Here is a 19,953-nt window from a genome sequence, read left to right as displayed (position 1 = left end):
TATTTTGTGAAAGTCTGAATAACAGACTGATCTGAAGCTCTGTTATCACCGGCAAGGGCAGAGGCATCGTCTAACAGATTAACCTGCTTCCTCCAAAAATCTGATGTGTGCAGTGTTTTCTAGCACAGACGTCTCACACCCCACCCATATGAATTACAAAATGAAATCAATGTTCATGGACAGGTCGCGCTGCTTTTCACTGAAAAATATACAGTCGAAATGATTTTCACTTGGAAATTGCTATAAATTTCACAAATATTTAAAAAGGAACAGCAGGTAAAACATGAACTTTAAAGTAGAAAACTGATATATTGCATTATGTTTTACTTTAAGGTTTCTGCCTGGTGACAGACTGGCTGCAAGCTCGATGTTGTTAATGTTTTATTTAATCACTACTTCAGAAGTGGGTTGGCGTGCTTTATTAATAATGTAGCGACATGAGGGGGTTAAGTGGGATGCCTATTCATTCACTTATATGTGTTTTGCAGGGTGTAATGTATACAAACTACCTCTGATCTTGCTTGTGTATATATATATATATATATATATATATATATGCATTACAGGAAATTATTCATATCAGTCGCTGTGAGGTCTTCGCATGGTAAAATCTTTTATTTAGTCTTTTATTTATATTTAGTATGTCATGGCAATATACATTTCTTCTCCGATTCTCACAGTTTTGACATATTGTGAATAAAATCTCAGACTTGGAAAACGGAAGGACAGAACAAAAACGATTACACCACCACACGGCGACATATCAGTTTATTTTTTATATTTTAATATTTGAGTGAAAATAAAGTTAAAATGCATTTACATGTATATTTATATTTTTTCCTTTGTATAAATTTGTATTATTGTCATAAGCAGAAAACATTTTTAAACATCTGTAGCATTTCTAGACGAGAAAAACAAACTAAAATATGTAAATTATGTCATTTATGACTTGATTATTTAGCACCTAATTGCACTGTAACTCCTCGTACAGCTGAGAAAATCCCATTATTGTATTGAAGTGTAAGTTTGTCCCTTTTCATGCAAGTTTGTTCTTTAACTCAAGAAAACAACAGGAATACTAATACTTATGTAATGGTTCTAATTTCAGCACATGCATTTCAGAAAGGATTTGAATGTGTGATTTTCAAGTACTCCAGTGTTTGCTGCAGTATGGATAATATCAAAAGTAATAAAACTAAGCTAAATTTCTAAATTTTGAATCTTGAGGCACTGGAAAGTTCATAAAGTTACTTGAATAAGATAAATGAGAAGCATTAAGGAGCATACACTGTATGCTATTCTATATTATTAGCTGTCTAGGTGCAAATCTATGCAAGAGATTTTTGTACTAAATGTGGTACGCTACATTTTTGCAACAAAACTGCTGACTAGCTTCTGCAGGACTTCGGTTCGCATTCGGGTGGTTTCCAGCACCTCCTCATGATTAGCCTTTTCTGTGCTGTTGTAGTCGGTCACTACTTTGTTGGTAATAAGAGAGAGTCCAAACACACGCATCCTGCAGTGACGAGCGACCACCACCTCCGGAACGGTACTCATACCTAATCACAGAGAAACTGCATTTATTTGATGAACAACACCAGCAAAAACAGTAATATTGTGAAATATTAGTACAGTTTTTAATTGAAATCGTTTATTCCTGTTATGGCAAACCCCAATTTTCAGCAGCCCCGTTATTCTAATCTTCAGTGTCACGTGATCCTTCAGAAATACTTTTAATATGCTGATTTGGTGCTCAAGAAACATTTCTCATTCCAGTTCGTTAACACTTTATTTTACAGTTGCACCTATAAGTTGCTGATATATTAGTGCTAATTAAGCACGTATTAATGCCTCATTCTACTTGGTCTTATTCTAAACACATACCTTACTAACAATTAATAAAAAGCAAATTTAAAAAAATACGAAAGGTCGTAGCTAACAAGTGTTACCTGTTCTAAAATGCTACCTAAAGTTCATAAGAACAGCATTTATTGAAATAGAAATCTTAAGTAGCATTAAGAAATGCCGCTTTTTAACCAGTTCGATGCATCCTTGCGGGATAAATTACAAATAAAAATCAAATAATGTTTTGCATATGCATTTATACAAGCTATAATACATGCCTCACTCACTCGCGACATTTTTAACGTTTTTACATACCCACAGCATCCGCCCCAAGCATCTGTAGAACCCTGCATTCTGCAATTGTCTCATAGGACGGTCCCGCCAGCATGCAGTAAACGCCCTCCTGGAGGAAAGAGTCGCAGCCTAGTTCTTGGGCCGTCTCCCTGGCTATCCGTGCAAAGTCTCTATCATAAGCGTCAGACATGCAGGGAAAGCGCACTCCAAATCTACAGGGACAGAACACAAATGTCAGCGAACATCGGACTGGTTGCAGAAATCATTAGAGAAATGCTTGCGAGATTATGTACCAGAGCGAATAGCACAATGAACACTGAACTACTAAATACAAAGTCAAACATTAAAGAGCTTTTCTTCAAATTCTGGTGTCGTTAATTGTAACTTATATGACTTGGTTTTAATAACATCTTATACTGTATAGCAACTGACTTTTCGTCGTTGCGTCCACACAGGGGATGTTGTCCTGCAAAGCCGGGCATATTGATGTGGTCTTTGATCAACATGATATCTCCCACTTTAAATTTCGGATTGAGTCCTCCAGCGGCATTGGTCACAATGAGAGTCTCAATCCCGAGAAGGAAAAACACTCTTACTGGATATGTGACCTAAAACAGAACAGTAGCAAAACATACAGAGCTGGTTTGACAAACTGTTCTCATCTTTATGAAACAGGAAATTAAAGATTGAATACGATCTTATCAAAACCATATAGCACCATATAACAATCATATCTCCAATTGAGAATTGTTCTTTTTTTTAAGATTTGAAAAGTCTTAAACACATTTTCTGTGATTAAATACATTTTAATTGAAAATAGTTTTTCCCTCATGTGCGCTGAATTAAGAAATCGAGAAACAAATATATGACTGCTTTTTTTTTTTACAGCGCAGGCAAGAATATGGACAGTGATTTCAATGGCTCGTAAAAACCATGCCATAAATCATAATGACATGTTTCGCTTGCAAGCACTGTCTGTGTGTTTCTGAACATTATTTAACTTGATCACAAACAACAAATGTTGGACTGTTGTAAAAGTTTATAGGAGAAGACAGGGTGATTTGCCAAAGGTTAACTGTGAGCACCTCTGTTATGCTTAAAATTGCTGATTGCTCTGCTTATACGAACACTGAGAAGTCAATGGTTAAATACAGAATAACCTCTCTGTTAGTGTTCTGGTATATGATTGCAAAAAGGAACGGAAACACTGAGATGATTCTTGATTTGATTTGTTATTGTAAAGTGTTATTTTAAGATATTTTAATCATCAACCCAGATTTTCTATTCAATCCCTTATGCTTTTACATGTTCTGGTTTTGTTCTTTGCACATCTTTTTTTGTTCTTTGCACACCTTTTTTTATCTACAGGTGGGAGATTGACTCGTACAATAGCATGCCTTATCCATTAAGAATTAAATATTCCCTTTGAGATTTTAAGCACGATACTTACTGTGGCAGTGTTATAGCCCTCATAGAAGTGGAAGCGACCTTGCATGCAAACACAATGCTTTCCATTCAGCTCTCCAAACACCAGCTGACCTTTATGTCCTTGCACTAAAGTGGCATGAGGTAGTTTATTAAATGTTTGTTAATGCAAACAATAGCTGAATAATGGCATTGAAATGATAAAGGGCGCTTTTTTTTTACATTGTGTAATCAGTGGATAAATGAAATTAATTTCTTTTAATGGGCTGTAAATGACTGAGACAAAAAAAACAACAAAAAAAAACAAAAACAAAGACATCTTTTACCAGTGCTGTGAGGAAAGCGAGGGATTTTGTTGTAAGGAAACACTTTCTTGTTGTCCAGCAGGTCAGCCAATCCGCCAAGTCCTGAACCACAGATAATCGCCACTTTGGGACTGATATCTGTGTTAGCAAGCAGCCAGTCTGCAGTTTCTCTGTATTCCTCATAGCTGTAGCTGGATAGAAAAATAGATTTGCTTAATATTTTTCTTAGTGGAGGTTGTGTTGGTCATGCATCAAAAAACACCCATGTCATAATAAAGCGGCAAACTACTGGATAATGTCTGACCAATTTTCTACTTGGTTATGAAAAAATAAGGTGTCAGAATTATCTGTATTACACACACACACATGCTAATGCCGAATATACCTGTTAAGTACAGTGATCAATCATATATATATATATATATATATATATATATATATATATATATATATATATATATATATATACACAAACATATGTATACACACACACATATATATATATATATATATATATATATATATATATATATATATATATATATATATATATATATATATACACACACTGTAGTAAATGATTTCCAGTATCTGTCTGAGTGTATGCGCTACTGTATAACTGCTGGTCATGTTACCATACAAGACTAATGGACGACCAATGGACTATAGATCCATTTCTGAGCTGTAACTATATAAAATAACTATATTATTGGTCTGTGCTCAAGGCTGGATTTTGCTTGGGTTAGGGTTGGGTTTTTAAAGTTTTTCAGCTCAGCGAAAAGTCATGTTAAAAACAACTGTACAATGTACAGCCTACTTTTCATTCCCGTCAAAAACTAAATATGACTAAGGTCCATCGCAATCGTTTTCTAGGTAGTATAAAATGCACTTATAGTCTTTAGGCGGTTAGTCATTATGACATTATGATGTCTGCTTGTCCAAAAGTGTCTGTCATTATTTAACTAACATGCTCTCACTTAAAACTGAAACCAATGTGATAGCAGACCCATTCTTCCTGAATTGCTCACATACTTGCACTGCACATTTATAATCAGAAAGCCTTTCATAACTGAGAAAATATCCGGTAGGAAGAGCTCAGTGGCCGAGCTGCAGGCATGCGCTGTCCGTGGTGCTGCAGGGCGTTGCGGGATCAGCACTTTCCATTCAAAGCGCTTCAAACACTACGTGACTCCATAACGCTCAATGAGAATGCACAATAGGCCTCTTATTTTACAATCACAGCGCTGCCCCCTCTTTTTTTTTTTTTTTTTTGAAAAGGTCTGCCAACAGCCCAATGTCCTCATTTGGGACGGTTCTCATAGCTGTGTTTTTTTAACAGCTTTTATAGTGAAGCCTGTCACTTTAAGAGCTGCGTAATATTCTGGGCGCATCCACAAAGCTGAATAGCGCGCGTCTGTTACGTAACCGTAATTACGAGTAGATGATTTTACAGCGATTTTATAGATAATATGTAATTAAAATGCTGAGTTTTATTCGAGCTTTTAATCGGCAACGAATGATATTTTTTTTTACGGTGGAACTGGAAGGCACATACTTGTGGAAATTTATAATGAAGAATAAACCATCGCCATCCAAGCACTATAAGGGAACTAAGAATACTCTTGAGGATAGAGACTGCGTTGTTAATCCTACAGATTTTGTTCTCGCTCTTAAGTCTGGTTGATCTATGAAATAAAGCCCTGTCTGATGACGAGGCATGTAAATAAAAAGCGACAGTTGTCATGGCGATTACGAGCGAGCGTTTTTCACAGTAAGATATCGTTCAGACAGTCGGATATGATGTAGGATATTGATTTGGCAGGTCTGCTATATTGTAAAGCTGCGACTCGGGCGCATTATTTTCGTTTTTCACCTTACCTGCATTCGCTGGATGCCGACATGTCCGCAGCGGCTGCTCGGTCGGAATACTGTTGGCAGGAGGAATAAAACAAAGCCGCCTAAGCGAAGGGGTCAAACGCTCGCAGGTCTCGTGGGAAGGGTGGCGTGACGGAGGAGGAGTCCGTCTTAAAACTGGTTTCTTAAACAGCGCTCGTTGTTCTAATCCAATTTTCTGTCAGAATGGGCCGCTCACTGACCCGCGGTTAAAGAGCCTTGAGAACTGTCATCCTGCCAGGACCGACAGAGACGTGCATTAACTTGCATCACAGCAGGGGAAAATAACGTGTTTCTGTGGAGTTTAACCGAAGTGTCCAGGGTAACGGTTAAAGTGTCATTTATCACTTGCAGAGGTTATGGATTTTCTCATTTATTAATTTTTTTATAATACCAACATGACACAATTTCGTCTACCCTAACTAAACATTCAGCGGTTTTACCACCTTAACTCTTAAAACTAAACTCAATAATAAATGAAGTTTTTCGGTAGATCTTTGAAGTCGCTTCAAGAGTTCAACAGTTGACCCTCCTCTTATAGACCTACCAAACTAATTCTCTGCTGTAATGGGTTTTTGAGTTGGTTATGGTTCTTTGGGGATTAGAAAAAGCTCTTGATGTTTTATTATACATTCTTCAGATCAGTGCGCTGGTTTCTTTTTAAAGCGGGGCTGTGAGCACCATGGATATTAAGGGGCATCGATTGGTCAGGTTAGTGATTGACCAGTTTGGGTTTTTAAGTGGTCGATCGCTAAAGAATTAAATTCTTCATGTCATCAGAATGCAAAATATTTTTATTTGCTTGTGAGATTGTATGTGGACTATTGGTAAAAGCCAATAGTCTAAATGAAAGTGTAAAATAATGTACATTTAAAAAATTGGAAAGGTAATACACTTTCCCATGTGAAAATTGCATAATGTGCACTTGCTGTGCTTACAGATAATATAGTAATGAAATAAAAGGCCTCTAAGGGTACTTACAGAAAATAGGCTTTCATGCCTTTTTTTTTTACATAACTAATTACACTTTTAAAAATGCAGTTTGTGATAATCATAGTCAAAGTTTTACTGCAGATTGCATTTTAAGTTATGTTTTAATAATCTTACAATTATATATTACAAATATGTAATTACCAATATATTTCAACAAATGACATTTTATTATTTTAAAACAAAAACGTGAAATTTAAGCCGATCATTAATGCTTTCTGGTAAATTCTGTTGTACATCATATCAAGTTACAATTATTAATTATGAAGTTACATGAACATGAACAATTAGGTATGTCAAAAGTACAGTTTTAAATTGACCTAATTGCATTTATCATAAATGTAATTTTTTTTTTCATTGTAAATTAATCACATCAACCTGCAATCTGGTTATTTGGAGTAGATAATAAATAACTAATGATTAACAGTAAAACACAAAACATTATATAATACTAAAAATAAATAATAATAAATATATTTATCTGTTTTTGCTAATAAACTCTTCATATGCTGTTGGTGCAGAATCTGCAAACTGCATTTGCATGCATGCTCAGTACAGTTACTTTTGGAACAACCGGTTATGTGAGAAAATGAAAAAGAGAAAAGGAAATAACCTCAATAAAGTCACAATGAATGTGAAATGGCTCAGTAAAAACATCAGTTTTCACTATAAATATTTCTTCATGTAAAATTCTAAATATCACCTATTTTGCTATTACACACATAAATACATATGACAATAACATGTAAATTTTTTTCCCAAATAATATTACATATTTGGCTCAATAATGAATTTATTATTTTGTTACACTAAATAGCAAAAATAAATAAATAAACTATATTTCATAAATCTACTCCTGAGAACCATAATGTGAATATAAAGTCAAATAAACTGTTTATCAAATGTGTTTATTCTGCCATTGTTTCCTGACATAAGATTACAGTGTCTCATATTTACTTTATCAAGGAAAAGGTACAGTTTGTTTGTGGTTTTTAAGTTGCTATGTTACAGATGTCCTCACCTACAGACGTTTCAGCGAATCAAAGGGCGTCTTTGTACACATGAACCAATCAGTGAGCTGTTTACTGAGAACGTTCAGTACCGCGGGGCCATGGCGACCGCTGTCATGGTAACCACCAAGCTCAAAGTTGAGAAATGTGCGCTTGAGGAAGAGACATAACAAGAAAAGGGCTGGAATTTAAATTGCTTTATTAATTTTATCGTTTTGACACTTGGTTTATAATGTAGGCGTGTGAATATTTCATAAACATCAATTTTGTGTTTTGGATAAACACAACATTACCAATGAAGTGTCCTCGCGTGCGAATGGCGTCTAGCCACCTGCTTCTCGGTTAATTTTTTTTTTTTCGCTTGTCATCGTCAGTCCAGCGGAAAAAGACAGACTGCAATTTCTGTAATTAGCACCAGATTTCATTTTTACACAAAAAACGTGAGTCAGTTTGTTTCAAAATGCCAGCCTCGAATGTCCAAGCTTCTCACTCAAACCTCCGAAGCTCACGCGAGAAGATGCCAGCGGGATTCAAAGTGGTGGCACCCCGACATCCTAAACTGGTAAAACGAGAGGCAAATTCTGCAAAGGTGAGCATTTTAATGTAGCCTCCAAACTATCTTTTTCAAAGCAGCAGGTTATCTTTATCATTAACTCAACTTCCTGCCTCCAAAAGAAGCGCTAACTGCTTTTCTGTCTGACCATGAGGAATAAGTGCATTTATATGTTCCTTTTTGATTGGCAGGTGGTTTGCTTATTCCAGTTTCATTTACTGTAACATCTCTCTTTTATTTTTTCCCTTAGACCGTATCTGTGTATGTGTCAAGAACAGGGCCTTGCTGAAACTGAACCCCCCCATTTTTAAATGACAAATTAAATAACACACAACAATAGTCTCAAAAACATTACATTTACTTCCTATTAATAACAATCTTAATAATAATACAGTAGATATAAAGAGCTTCTTTAAAACTTAATTACAACAGCTATCTTCTATGAGCCACATAAAGTATGTAAACACACAAAAAAATATTAACACACAAAAAATATTTTTGAATAATGTTTTTGACTATTCACTATTCTGTTTGGTTTTTATAAACTAATTTTATAAACTAGCAAAAAGTAGATTGTGTGGAGAACCAGAAATGTTGGTCTTTTGAAGGTCTCTTATTCAAACTTTACGCTACAGTCTCCTCCTAATCCTATCTGCATTTTAAAATATTTAAGATTTCACAGTGATCAGATTCTGTAATGTTTTATTTTTCTTTTTTAGTTACTACAACATTACTTTAGTGAAAATTATTTATTTAAACAACAGGATATGTTTACTGTTGCAAGACTGTTCAGCTGCGGTTCTGGGTTGCCGGGTTTTCGCAGCAAAACTCGCCAATTGATATTCAAAACTAGCCCAAACATTTTTCGAGGGGTCCCCCATTAAAAGTCGAGTTACAGGGGGGTGGGTAAAATAGATGTTGCTTTGGTAAATTTGCTTTCCAAAGGCCAAATATTACATAACATCTCTCAACTCGCGGACATGAAAAACATCCCACGGAGTTGGCAACACCTTCTTCTGTGGCACTTCAGTTTATTGTTTTGAGATAAAGGGGGTGGAGTTTACTGACAGTTTGAGCGTATTCAACAAGATTTTAGCATTCGTTGGCTAAATGTTTGAAGACCGATACAAAGGGTGATTAATAGCATTGATTTATTGCAGGACAAAAACCCCACCACCACCACCACCACCTCAAGGGCACTTGTAACTGTGTAAGGGGAAAAAGGGCATGTGCTCTGCACAGGTTGAGCCCTACCTGTGCACGTGCCTTCCTGATGTCTTCCGTCATGTCACTATTACGCACTCTAGTTCAGGGGTCTCCAACCTTTCTCCTGGAGAGCTACCAACCTGCGGACTTCAGTTTCAACCGTGCTGCAACACCTCCGCATGTAATTATCCAGTAATCCCAAACACCTTGATTAACTGTGTTGACTTGGGTTGGAGCTGAAATCTGCAGAACAGTAGCTCTCCAGAAGCAGGGTTTGAGACCCCTGCTTAAAGTTAAAAGACATGCAAAATTTATCAGCTCGCTTGAGTTTAATTTATTTATATAGTGCTTTTCACAATATGCATTGTTCCAAGAATAATATATGCGATACAGATTTTAGCAGGAAAATATTTTATATAGTGGATAAATGCACATAACAGTCTTGTATATGTCTTCGCAGTTGATTCCATCCGTATATGCTCGAGAAATGTGCTGGACCACAGAAGAACGATTATCAAACACTTACGAGATGCATCCGCCCCGTATTCTGGAGCTCTTAGATATGAGTGAGACCACACATCACAAGGTAAAATATCAGCATTTTACAATGCTCAGCACAAGAACTTAATTATTTAGCTTGTTCTTCTACATCACTGGTTCCAAGCATCTTAGCAACAACATTTTCAAAGTTAATTAAGGTCATCACCACAGTTTCTCTCTGGAGAGATGCTAATGCCTTGTAATAGGCATAGTATAGTAACTGTAACTGTTTACAGTACATTTATACTGCAGAGTTCTGTTAAACATTACTATACTGACCAAATAAAATGTGAGTCAGGCTTGATGTAATGGATGTAATTATATGTGAAAATCTTTTCAATGATGAATGCTGTATGTTCTGCCTCAACACAACCATGGGTGTGCTGCATTTGAGTTTTCTCACACAATTCACAGATGTTTTATGTTTTTTTTCCTTAATAAAGTGGACATTTAAATGCAAAAGTCATTTGTTGAGCTATTTTCCATATTTTACATTTCGACATTTGATTAGACATTATCTAAAAGTTTGTCTTTGGCTTTAACTTTTTTTTATATACAGTTTTCCTCTTTAGATTTGGACCAGCCTGTGTTTCAGCCATATCCGTCTGAGATTGTGTTTCAAAACTACTTACCATTTAAGACATACAAGGTGCCCTTAGAGCTGCGGAACAGTGACAAGGTAACTTTTATCCTTCCGAGGAAATTATACAGTCAGTTTATTGCACAAATGTATTTAAAAAAACAAAGAATATTTAATACATTTACTACATATGCTTTATTATGAACTCCCAGGTGATAGGATAGATATGAATTGAAAATAGATTTATTTGCCTGATTGTTAGCACAAGCGAATTGCATCCCACGCAAATCAAGTCCTGGACATTTTCCAATTACCAGGATTTATGAAAACCTTTATATACATAAAACCATTCACCTGTTCACCAAATAGAGATGCAATTGGTTTAAGTTTAATTGTATCTGCAAATCTTCTTTTTTCACCTCTGTCTGTATTTTGATATAATCTGACATAGAGGATAAAATATAGAAATTTTTTACATATAATATATTGGTTGCTTGTAGTCTGTGCTATTCTGATTCACACCATTCAACACTATTCCTATAAGACAGACCTTATTTAGTTCGTTTTCATGTATAGCGTACAGTGGCTTGACAAACATATGTTTATAACCATTGCAGGTCCCTCGACTGGTAAAGGTGATTGAAGATGACTCATTTTATTTCAAAGTGGTCAGTCCAATAGATGCTAGTAAGAAAGTGGCCCCAGGCATGGCATCTACATTCACCGTTCTGTTCACTCCACAAGAGAACAAGGTAAAGTTTCTACTTTCAATATGGAACAACTGCAGTTGACAGCTACTATGTCATTGGTTATACGTTATATTATTATTGTCAGTGTGCTTCTGAGCCAACTGCATGCATTTCAATTAATTTTCAGAAAATGTTATGCAAAATATAAAAAACTTCTACACAATTATGTCTGTAATTCTGTCTCTGCAATGCAATGTTGCAAAAAACCTCAAACTCAAGTCTCATTTTAATGGTTACCATATCTATAAAAAATCTAAGAGACTACCTTGGTAACCAGAGGACACAAGAGATTTAGTGTTTCCACCACAGCCACTCATTTGCCCATTAGATACTCTTTGAGAGTCTGTGAAGTGGCCCTGCTGAACTATTTTGGTTTGGCAAAACATTAATGGTGATTTCTTCATGCATTAATTTAAATATTGTCAGTTCAGCTAGACCTATGGTGTCCAGTCTGAGACAGTATTATTTTCTCTCTTGCTTGTATTCTCTGTCAGGTTTTCCATCTGTTTTAGGATTATGGATTAATTCCTCAATACAGTAATTCCCAAGTTGTGGGGTTTAATTAAATTAGGATTGATTAGGTGATTAAGCATACCATATGTACAGGGCATACAGTGCCATATTATTTTTGATGAAGTCCAAGAGCTTTCTGACCCTGCATAGACAGCAACAAAACTGACAAGTTCAAGGTCCAGAAAGGTAGTAAGGACTATGTTAAAATAACCCATGTGAAAGCATTGATTCAACTATAATATTGTGAAGCTCTGAAAATACTTTCTGTGACACGGAAGAGAAGAAACTGTGAAATAAAGTCATTATTTTTGTTTTCTTCATACACAAAAAGTATTCTTGTAGCTTTATGGTCATATAATTATGGTCGAACCACTGATGTCCCATGGACTATTTTAATGATGTCTTTACTGCCTTTCATGTCTTTAGTAGATTTTTGTCGGTTTCATTGCTGTCTATGCAGGGTCAGGAAGCTCTCGGACATTTAAAAAATATGTTAGTTTGTGTTCCAAAGATGAACAAAGGTCCATAACAACATGAGGGAAAGTACCTAATTTTTGGGTGAACTATACCTTTAAGGCCTTATTATTCCTCTGTATATCACTACTGAGATTCTGATGCTTGTAATTGTAGGATTACATCCACAAACTCATATGTGTAACTGAACGTGAGAAGTTTGAAGTTCCTATTCGTGCTATTGGGCCCCGTGCCATCTTGGACTTCCCAGATAGTCTGCATTTTCAAGTTTGTCCGGTCAAGTGCTTGTCCCAGAGAACTCTGCTCGTGCGGAACATAGGAACTTGTGAGGCTAAATTCCAGCTCAGCACGTGCAGGTAAGAGAGGCATGTCAGTGCAGATTTTGGAAACTTTGATTTACAGATAATTTCACGTTTTGATCTGTGACTGACACTTTCTTTTTATGATTGCATTCATAAATGGTGTATATGTTCCCCACAGCCCATTTTCTGTAGAGCCATCTATAGGAACTCTCGATGCTGGTCAAAGCATGCAAGTTACTGTTGAGTTCTTGCCTAAAACCACAGGGGATCACAGCCAGGTTTTGTTGCTGCACTACCATTCAGGTATTTACTGCTAATTACCATCTTTCTACGAATTCCTCCTCTGCCACACTGCTGTATGTCACTGTACTGATTGCCACATTCACCTGCCAGCAAGTGTAAATGATCTTATTAATAACCTTCTCTGTTATTGTCAATTCATCTATATATATTTTAATTATAATATAACATTCTCTTCACTTTTCACTACCCACACATATCACCCAAACATCACACTGACACATCACATAATCCAAATTGCATTGTGCTGTTTGAGGCATAATATCTGTACATGACTTCCCTCAAGGTTTTGTGTAATTGAATTTGTTATTCTTTAGGTGTTTTTAAAGTATTTCATATAGGAGTTAGAATGCTACATTTTGCTCTGTCAAAGGGTAGTCCTTTAGGAGAAGGGTTCTATTAATAAATCCTGTTAATAGATTAATAGATTGTGACACTGAAGACTGGAGCATTTGCTGCTGAAAATATCTGTTGAGTTTTGCCATAACAGAAATAAATTACAGTTTTGAAATATATTACAATAAAATAAAGAATTTTGTGTAAAAAACAATACAGTAGCTTGAAATTATATGAGTTGCATGTTTATAAACACCCATATCATTTTTATTTCACATGTATGCTAGTCAGCTAGATAATTTTAAAGGAACAGTTCACCCAAAAATAAAAATTACACCATAAACTACTCACCCCCAAGCCATCCTAGTTGTATATAACTTTCTTCATTCAGAACACTGAACACTGAGAAAATTTATCCTGGCTCTTCCATGCTTGGTATTTTGAAGCTTCATAAATTGGATATATCAGCAAGAACTGTGGATTTTAGAGGGGTTATCACAAATCCTCAGAAGCAGATCGATAGGTTTTTGTAATAAAAATATTTCTAGTTATACATAAGTAACGTATAACATAAACTGACATCCGGGTTAACTGATTTCGGCTCCTTGGCAGACCTATGACTTGACATATGATGCAACTTATGTTTGAGTCAGCCAAGAAGCTGGAACTCAGCGCTCAGTCAGTCAGTCAGTAGGTCAGTCAGTTATTTACATAATAATTTTAAGACGATAAATATTTTTGTTACAAAAGCCCATTGATCTGATTTAAACTACATAGGTTAATTAGGTTAGTTTTAAGTCACAGTACTAGCTTTAAAATAATGGCCACTGACCAACAACATTACCAAGCTTGGAAGAGCCAGTACAAATTTTTTGCAAATAAGTAAGTAGTTTATGCTGTTATTTTAATTTTTGGGTGAACTACTCCTTTAACTTTGTTAATGATAATTAAATCATAATTAAACATTTTCATATAGAAAACTATGTTGTGAATGTTAAAAAAGTTTAAAATGCATAAAAATATGAATGCTGGATGTGATAATTAAGTAGAAATGGTTCTATGGGGCAGTTGTCTGCTTCGCCATCTGCCCTGAAACTCTTTCACACTGGTCCTGGGCCAACATGCCATCCTTATTGTTGCACCTTGTTTTATTTTTGAACAGGCAAATTTGTGAAATGACTTAAATTTCACTTGACTGCTGTGCTTTGAACTCTCAATCTCCCAGAGACTCTTTTTAAAAATGTTTTTGAAAATTATATTTCACATAACACAATAGTTGATTTTTTGATAGAATAATTTAAGTACATCTTAATCTTAATGCTGAATCACTGTTTTATCTGAATCATTTGTAGGCGGATAGGCATTATTCATAGGCAAGATGGTGCAAAGAAATGTTTAAATGAAGATCATGTACATGTGTAAGAGGGTACGTTTAAACTGACTTGCCAGTGTGTGCATGAATTATTGTCTGTGTCAATGTGCCTGTGTATTGCGACATATAATTGAGCATGTGGTTTTTGGTACGTGTGTGTGTGTGGTTTTTGCAGGTGCACTGCCTGTCTCACTGAATAAACACACAGGTCTGCTGAAGGCCATTGGCATTAACATTTTAATATGCGCTCTGCTCTAAAAATACTACTTTGCGCCCATCAGGGGAGTATCATTTTTAATTTAGCGCCTTTTCCTGTCTCCTCCTCATTTATGTTTAACACAAAGCTGCTTTGGAGCATGTCTTCATTGGTTTCGTTCTGGGGTTGGCAGAAACATCTCCCTGCAGTCCCAGTTGCCTCTCTGAGAAGCACACAGACCTGTCTTAAGTCTCTAAAGGTGCTGTCTGTGCACTGTATAGGGAAAACACTAACCCTGCACTATTCTCCACTGAATGTGGGATGCTTATGTGGAAAAGTTTGCCCTAAAAATGAACATTTCCTAAAAATGTATTCACCCCCTCAGGTTGTAAGACTTTAAGAAATTTAGAATTGCATCACTTGCTCATCAATGGGTCCTCTGGAGTGAACGGGTGCCGTCATCTATCTATCTATGTCTTTTTAACAACAGGCATTCAATAAATGACTAGTAGTATTAGTCAGTATATTAATATTGTGACCCTGGACCACAAAACCAGTCATAAGGGTAAATGTTTTCATTAATGTATAGTTTGTTATGATAGAACAATATCTGGCAGAGATGCAAAAAAATGTTATATCTGGAAGCTGAGGGTTTATCCAAATTAAGTTCTTATATTAGTAATCAAAAATTAAGTTATATTAAGTTAAATATATTTACAGTAGAATGTTTTTTATGGAACATGATCTTTACTTTAAATCCTAATTCTTAAAATCCAATTTTTTTGGCATAAAAGCAAGATTGATCATTTATACTCATAAAATGTATTTTATATTGTATATCTCTACAAATATACCACAGCGACTTAAGACTGGTTCTCCAGGGTCACATATGATGTAGTTTGTTACTTCATTCAATTATTATAGATGAGCTAATATAAATGCAGTGAGAGATTAAAAATCTAAAATCTAAAATTGAGATAAACTGCATAAACAACAAAACAAAATACAAAAAATCTAAAGGTTAATGTCAGTGTTACTTACAACCAGACGGGTTTTATATAAACAGCTATGGTGCAATCAATTTTGACTGTCCATGAATAATGGACAGCAAAGCTAAAGAGCTGCTGAAGCCCATATAGTCCCACTGAAACCATAATGTGTTTAATTACCAATAGCTGGAAGTGAGTAGAGACACCATCTTTTCTAAGCAACACAGGCAAGGATGAGTTGCTTAATCTGTCCTACATTTTCAAATGCCTCCCAGCTGTTTTGCTTCGTATCATCTGCCTTATCCAGGCTGCAGAGTTTGCCCATTGACTCTAAAATATGCATAAAGAGCCAAAAAGCCCCGGGTAACAGCTGCAGCAGTCGGGCAGAGGGGATCCTACATGCTAGTACGTACTCAGTGTGACTCTTTCTTATACAGTGAACGCTATTTCCTTTTAAGGGACGCTTGGGATTCTTCAAAGGATATCCCTCCCATCAGACATTTCTGGCTGTAAATAGGAAATGCATGCATGGAACTTCAGTATGAGAAGAAGTTTGTTTCGTACGTGGTACACCATGTATCTCATTTCTTATATTTCTGTTACAAATTGCAGTGCAACACATTACCCGTGGCTTGTTTGCTATTAACGGCATTCATATAGAAACAAAATCTCATTACCGTGGCATTCAGAGACAACAGATGCAGAGGGAGCTGTAAGCATCAAGGTCTGTTTAAATGGCAACACTGAGGTGAGGAGAGCTAATGAAAAAAACAGCATTATATTCGCGAATGAAAACATGGTGCACCAAAGCAAAACAAACACATCAGCTTCGTTGCACGGGTCACGGGTCGCCTTTTCCATTCTGTCTACAGTATATCAATCTCTCTCCTTTCCTCCCTTGTTCAATAGTCTGTCGTCTGCTCAGATAGCATAACACAATGCATACAAAACATGTCACGAAATATATAAGATAATTACTACTGTACGCTGAACGAATCACTAAAATGCATTGTGCTATTGTAACAGTGCATGTTAACAGCTTCTTCAGAGAGGTTAAAGAATCAGATGCTGTTGTCAGGATAATTATTTTTCATTTATTTATGCATATTTTGTTCTAGATTAATAGATGTTAATTGCACAGGTTATGCATGTTGTTACTCAAGATGTCCAAAAGGAATTAGCTGTTTCCTATTGTATGTTTTGGTCATCTCAGATTTGCTTTTCCTTCATCTGAAGGGCCAAATGTGTATCCTATAGTCTACTTGATGATATAAGTATATTGCTTTCCTCCTCAAGAAGGAGAATTCCCTTATCTCCACAGGCTTTTTAGAGTGCACTTAAGAGTGAGCTGATGAAGACATCACACATACACACACACACTGCAGCACTATGAAAGCTTTTCTCATTTCCCATTCTTCTCCCCTCCCCTCTCTTCTGCACTGCTCCCACAATCCTTCAGCCCGCTGGCAGATGCAGTGTCCCATCAAAGACACAATTTCCTTCCTTTTTTTTTTCCTTCTTAAGGCTTCATGCATAGAGACAGAGGTTAAATGTCTCTGGCTCATTTGTGAAAAGTGATATCTATGGCGAATTAATCAGTGGGGAGAGGATGAAAGGGTGATACTGGGATGAAGCTGAGAAAAGAAAGAAACCACAGGACACAACCTATACCTTCTACCCGTATCATCTTCACAATCTTATTGATAATTATGGTGGTTTCATTTCTTCTCCCAGCGTTTTTTTTTCTCTTTCTTTCTGCCTGTCTGTTTTCTCACCATCTCTGTCTGCCTTTTTTATTTCATAAAGCTTTTTTTCGCTCATACAGCTTCTTTTCTCTCGTTCCAAACTTAAGCATGAATGCAAATATGTCTGCTCCTGGTACTTCATATGTGCAGCTGCAGTATAAAATGTGCATGAAGTAACAGCAGTACGTCTACTAGGGCACATGCTTGCATAAGTGAAGCAGCCGCTATATAGAGAAAATGCTCCAGGCATAAAGGAATAGTTCACCAAACAATTTAAATTCTGTCAGCATTTACTCTTGAGTAGTTCTAAATCTGTATGAATTTCTTTGTTCTGTCAAACACAAAGGAAGATATTTGAAGAAAGTTTGTTACCAGGCTGTTTTGGTTCACCATTGACTTCCATAGTATTTTTGTTCCTACCATGGAAGTCAAAATATCTTCCTTTGTGTAAATGATGACAGAATTTTATTTTTGGTTTCTTCTTTCTCAGGTTCCCATCAGTTTTTACTAAACAGCACAGGAAAACAATTGGTCAAAGAACAGTATTACATATTGTTTACGTTTTGTAGGAAGCTGTTGTTATTTTCTGTGGTTAACCTTAAGAACATCACTTTTTGCTGTTTGTATTTTACCAGTGTTAATAAATTATTTATGTTTTTAAAGATTAAATGAGAATGTGCTGATGGCAAATGTAATCTAAATGTAAAAATACACAATCAGCTAAACCACCTTGTCGTATTTGGCACTGAGACATTAAAAGCTTCTTCAAGTCTTGCAAATTGAGGCTTCCATAAATTGGATTTGTTGGTTCTGCACATCTATTAAATACTTTGTCAGATTGAGATCTGGGGCATTTAGAGGCCATGGCAACACTTTGAACTTCCATTGTATGGTCCACTGCATGTTCATGTGCCCATTGTAGGTGCTTTTGGCAGTGGACAGGGGCCATCGTGGACACTCTGACCAGTCTGTGGCTAAGCATTGTTGTTCAGTCATTAGTGTTTTTAACAGAAAGATGTGGGTTAAATACTTGCAAATGTAATCTGAATGTAAAAATGGGAGAAATACAAATAGGTGTTGCTTTTAAATAGTTTCAGCATACAATACTGATAAAACACCCAATACTGGTAAAACAAATATTGTCCAATAACCAATGTGATATTGATAAATCTTTAAATCGCTTTACTTTTGCATACATTATTGTCTTTCTGACTTTCATAGCAGCTTTATTAGGCAGTGTGCTGGATCAGTGATCACTGAAGACAGTCAGTGTATTTTGAAGACCTTAATGTGCGAAAAAGACAAACTGGTTAGGGGTTAATTATGTGTAGCACACCTGATACCATGAAAGTCTCGAAGGGATGTGGTGAAGGAGTGTTAGTAATGTCTTAACCATCTGAAATGCCTCTGGTGACCTATCTGTTTGTGTCCAAGAGCTATGGCCCCTGCAGAATAAAGTCTTCAGAGATAGATCCATGCTGAGAAAAATAAGAGTATTCTCTCTAGAATGTGTGCAAGAGTTGCAAATGGTATACATATACGCACACACAAAAACATATGTGAACACATATGCTTGCACATGGATGCATGTAAGTTAAAAGTGCATGCACTTGTGATGTTTGGGCATTGAAGCGTGCTAAGACATCCAATAAATGTATCAGCTGAAATTTGCTTCTTCACAATATCCATCACTTTGGCTTTGTTTACTTGAGGAATTGTCTAATATATTTGTAACCCTCCTCCCCAGCTTTGTGTTTGTCAGTCAGCACAATCATATTACATGTTCCAAATGCTATATATATATCCAGAGCAGAAGACTTATTGTACAAGATTAATGTTTACCTGGTATTTATCATTTCATAGTGAAAATGATTGCTGTTTATATTTTATTTGAATGTTTTGTGTGGGTGCATGAGTAAGTGCACTGACATCATGCACAAGGCAGGGTTGTGAAAGTCCACTAAGCATGAAGCTCCTGCTTTGAATGTAGCCAAACTAGTAAAACAAATAAAAATGCAGGTAAATGTATGTAAGTCAGCTGCACTTTTGATTTGAGCTCTTGTTTTGAATTTGACTTGTGTTTGCTGCTGATTGGTTTTTGGTGAAGTCATGTGATTGCTTTTCACTGGGGAGCTCTTATCCAGATGGACCTTCAGGTTTACCGTCATTGCAGCACAACAGCAGCACCATGGTAACAAAAAACACACTCTTCTATTTGTTTACATATAGCTCCACCACTATGGTGACTGAAACAATCACAGCTTCAGTTGTTTAATTGGCTAATTGTAAAACTTTACACTTACTGGAGAGTTAATGAGGAAATTTCTACTATTGAC

The 19,953-nt window shown here is 36.0% G+C and overlaps 2 protein-coding genes across 3 annotated transcripts in view; one reads left to right on the top strand and one right to left on the bottom strand.

Annotated features, from left to right (window-relative positions):
- Positions 1-594: 594 nt before the first annotated feature.
- On the bottom strand, positions 595-5,996 carry pnp6 (purine nucleoside phosphorylase 6). 2 transcript variants are annotated; one of them, XM_043263949.1, is made up of 6 exons: positions 5,748-5,993; positions 3,891-4,060; positions 3,590-3,693; positions 2,572-2,747; positions 2,161-2,351; positions 595-1,559 (listed from the first exon to the last, which is right to left on the bottom strand). In XM_043263949.1, exons 1-6 carry the CDS (start codon positions 5,768-5,770, stop codon positions 1,363-1,365), a joined length of 861 nt encoding a protein of 286 aa, XP_043119884.1. In that variant the 5' UTR covers positions 5,771-5,993; the 3' UTR covers positions 595-1,362. The 2 variants fall into 2 exon arrangements, with proteins under 2 accessions (XP_043119884.1, XP_043119885.1); XM_043263950.1 differs by lacking the exon at positions 3,590-3,693 and having other exon boundaries at positions 5,748-5,996.
- Positions 5,997-7,894: 1,898 nt separating this feature from the next.
- Positions 7,895-19,953, top strand: part of hydin (HYDIN axonemal central pair apparatus protein) — a 60,730-nt gene continuing 48,671 nt past the window's right edge. The window contains exons 1-6 of the mRNA XM_043264030.1: positions 7,895-8,351; positions 9,982-10,107; positions 10,621-10,740; positions 11,259-11,393; positions 12,534-12,733; positions 12,858-12,982. Of these exons, the coding sequence (XP_043119965.1) occupies positions 8,223-8,351; positions 9,982-10,107; positions 10,621-10,740; positions 11,259-11,393; positions 12,534-12,733; positions 12,858-12,982 (835 nt within the window). The 5' untranslated portion in view covers positions 7,895-8,222. The remainder of the gene's footprint in view (positions 8,352-9,981; positions 10,108-10,620; positions 10,741-11,258; positions 11,394-12,533; positions 12,734-12,857; positions 12,983-19,953) is intronic.

The sequence above is a fragment of the Puntigrus tetrazona genome, chromosome 18 (assembly GCF_018831695.1).
Source record: "Puntigrus tetrazona isolate hp1 chromosome 18, ASM1883169v1, whole genome shotgun sequence".
NCBI classification, from domain to species: Eukaryota; Metazoa; Chordata; class Actinopteri; order Cypriniformes; family Cyprinidae; genus Puntigrus; species Puntigrus tetrazona.
The sequence above is the reverse complement of the archived record's forward strand: the minus strand, read 5'-3'. Positions and strand labels throughout refer to the sequence as shown.

What these genes read in the sequence shown, in the direction of transcription:
- pnp6 (XM_043263949.1), bottom strand. Translation starts at nt 5,770, where the DNA reads ATGTCGGCATCCAGCGAATGCAG. An exon ending in TCGGCATCCAGCGAATGCAG is followed by an intron (nt 4,061 to 5,747) that starts GTAAGGTGAAAA and finishes TTTTCTATCCAG; the next exon opens with CTACAGCTATGAGGAATACA. An exon ending in AGGGCTATAACACTGCCACA is followed by an intron (nt 2,748 to 3,589) that starts GTAAGTATCGTG and finishes GTTCTGTTTTAG; the next exon opens with GTCACATATCCAGTAAGAGT.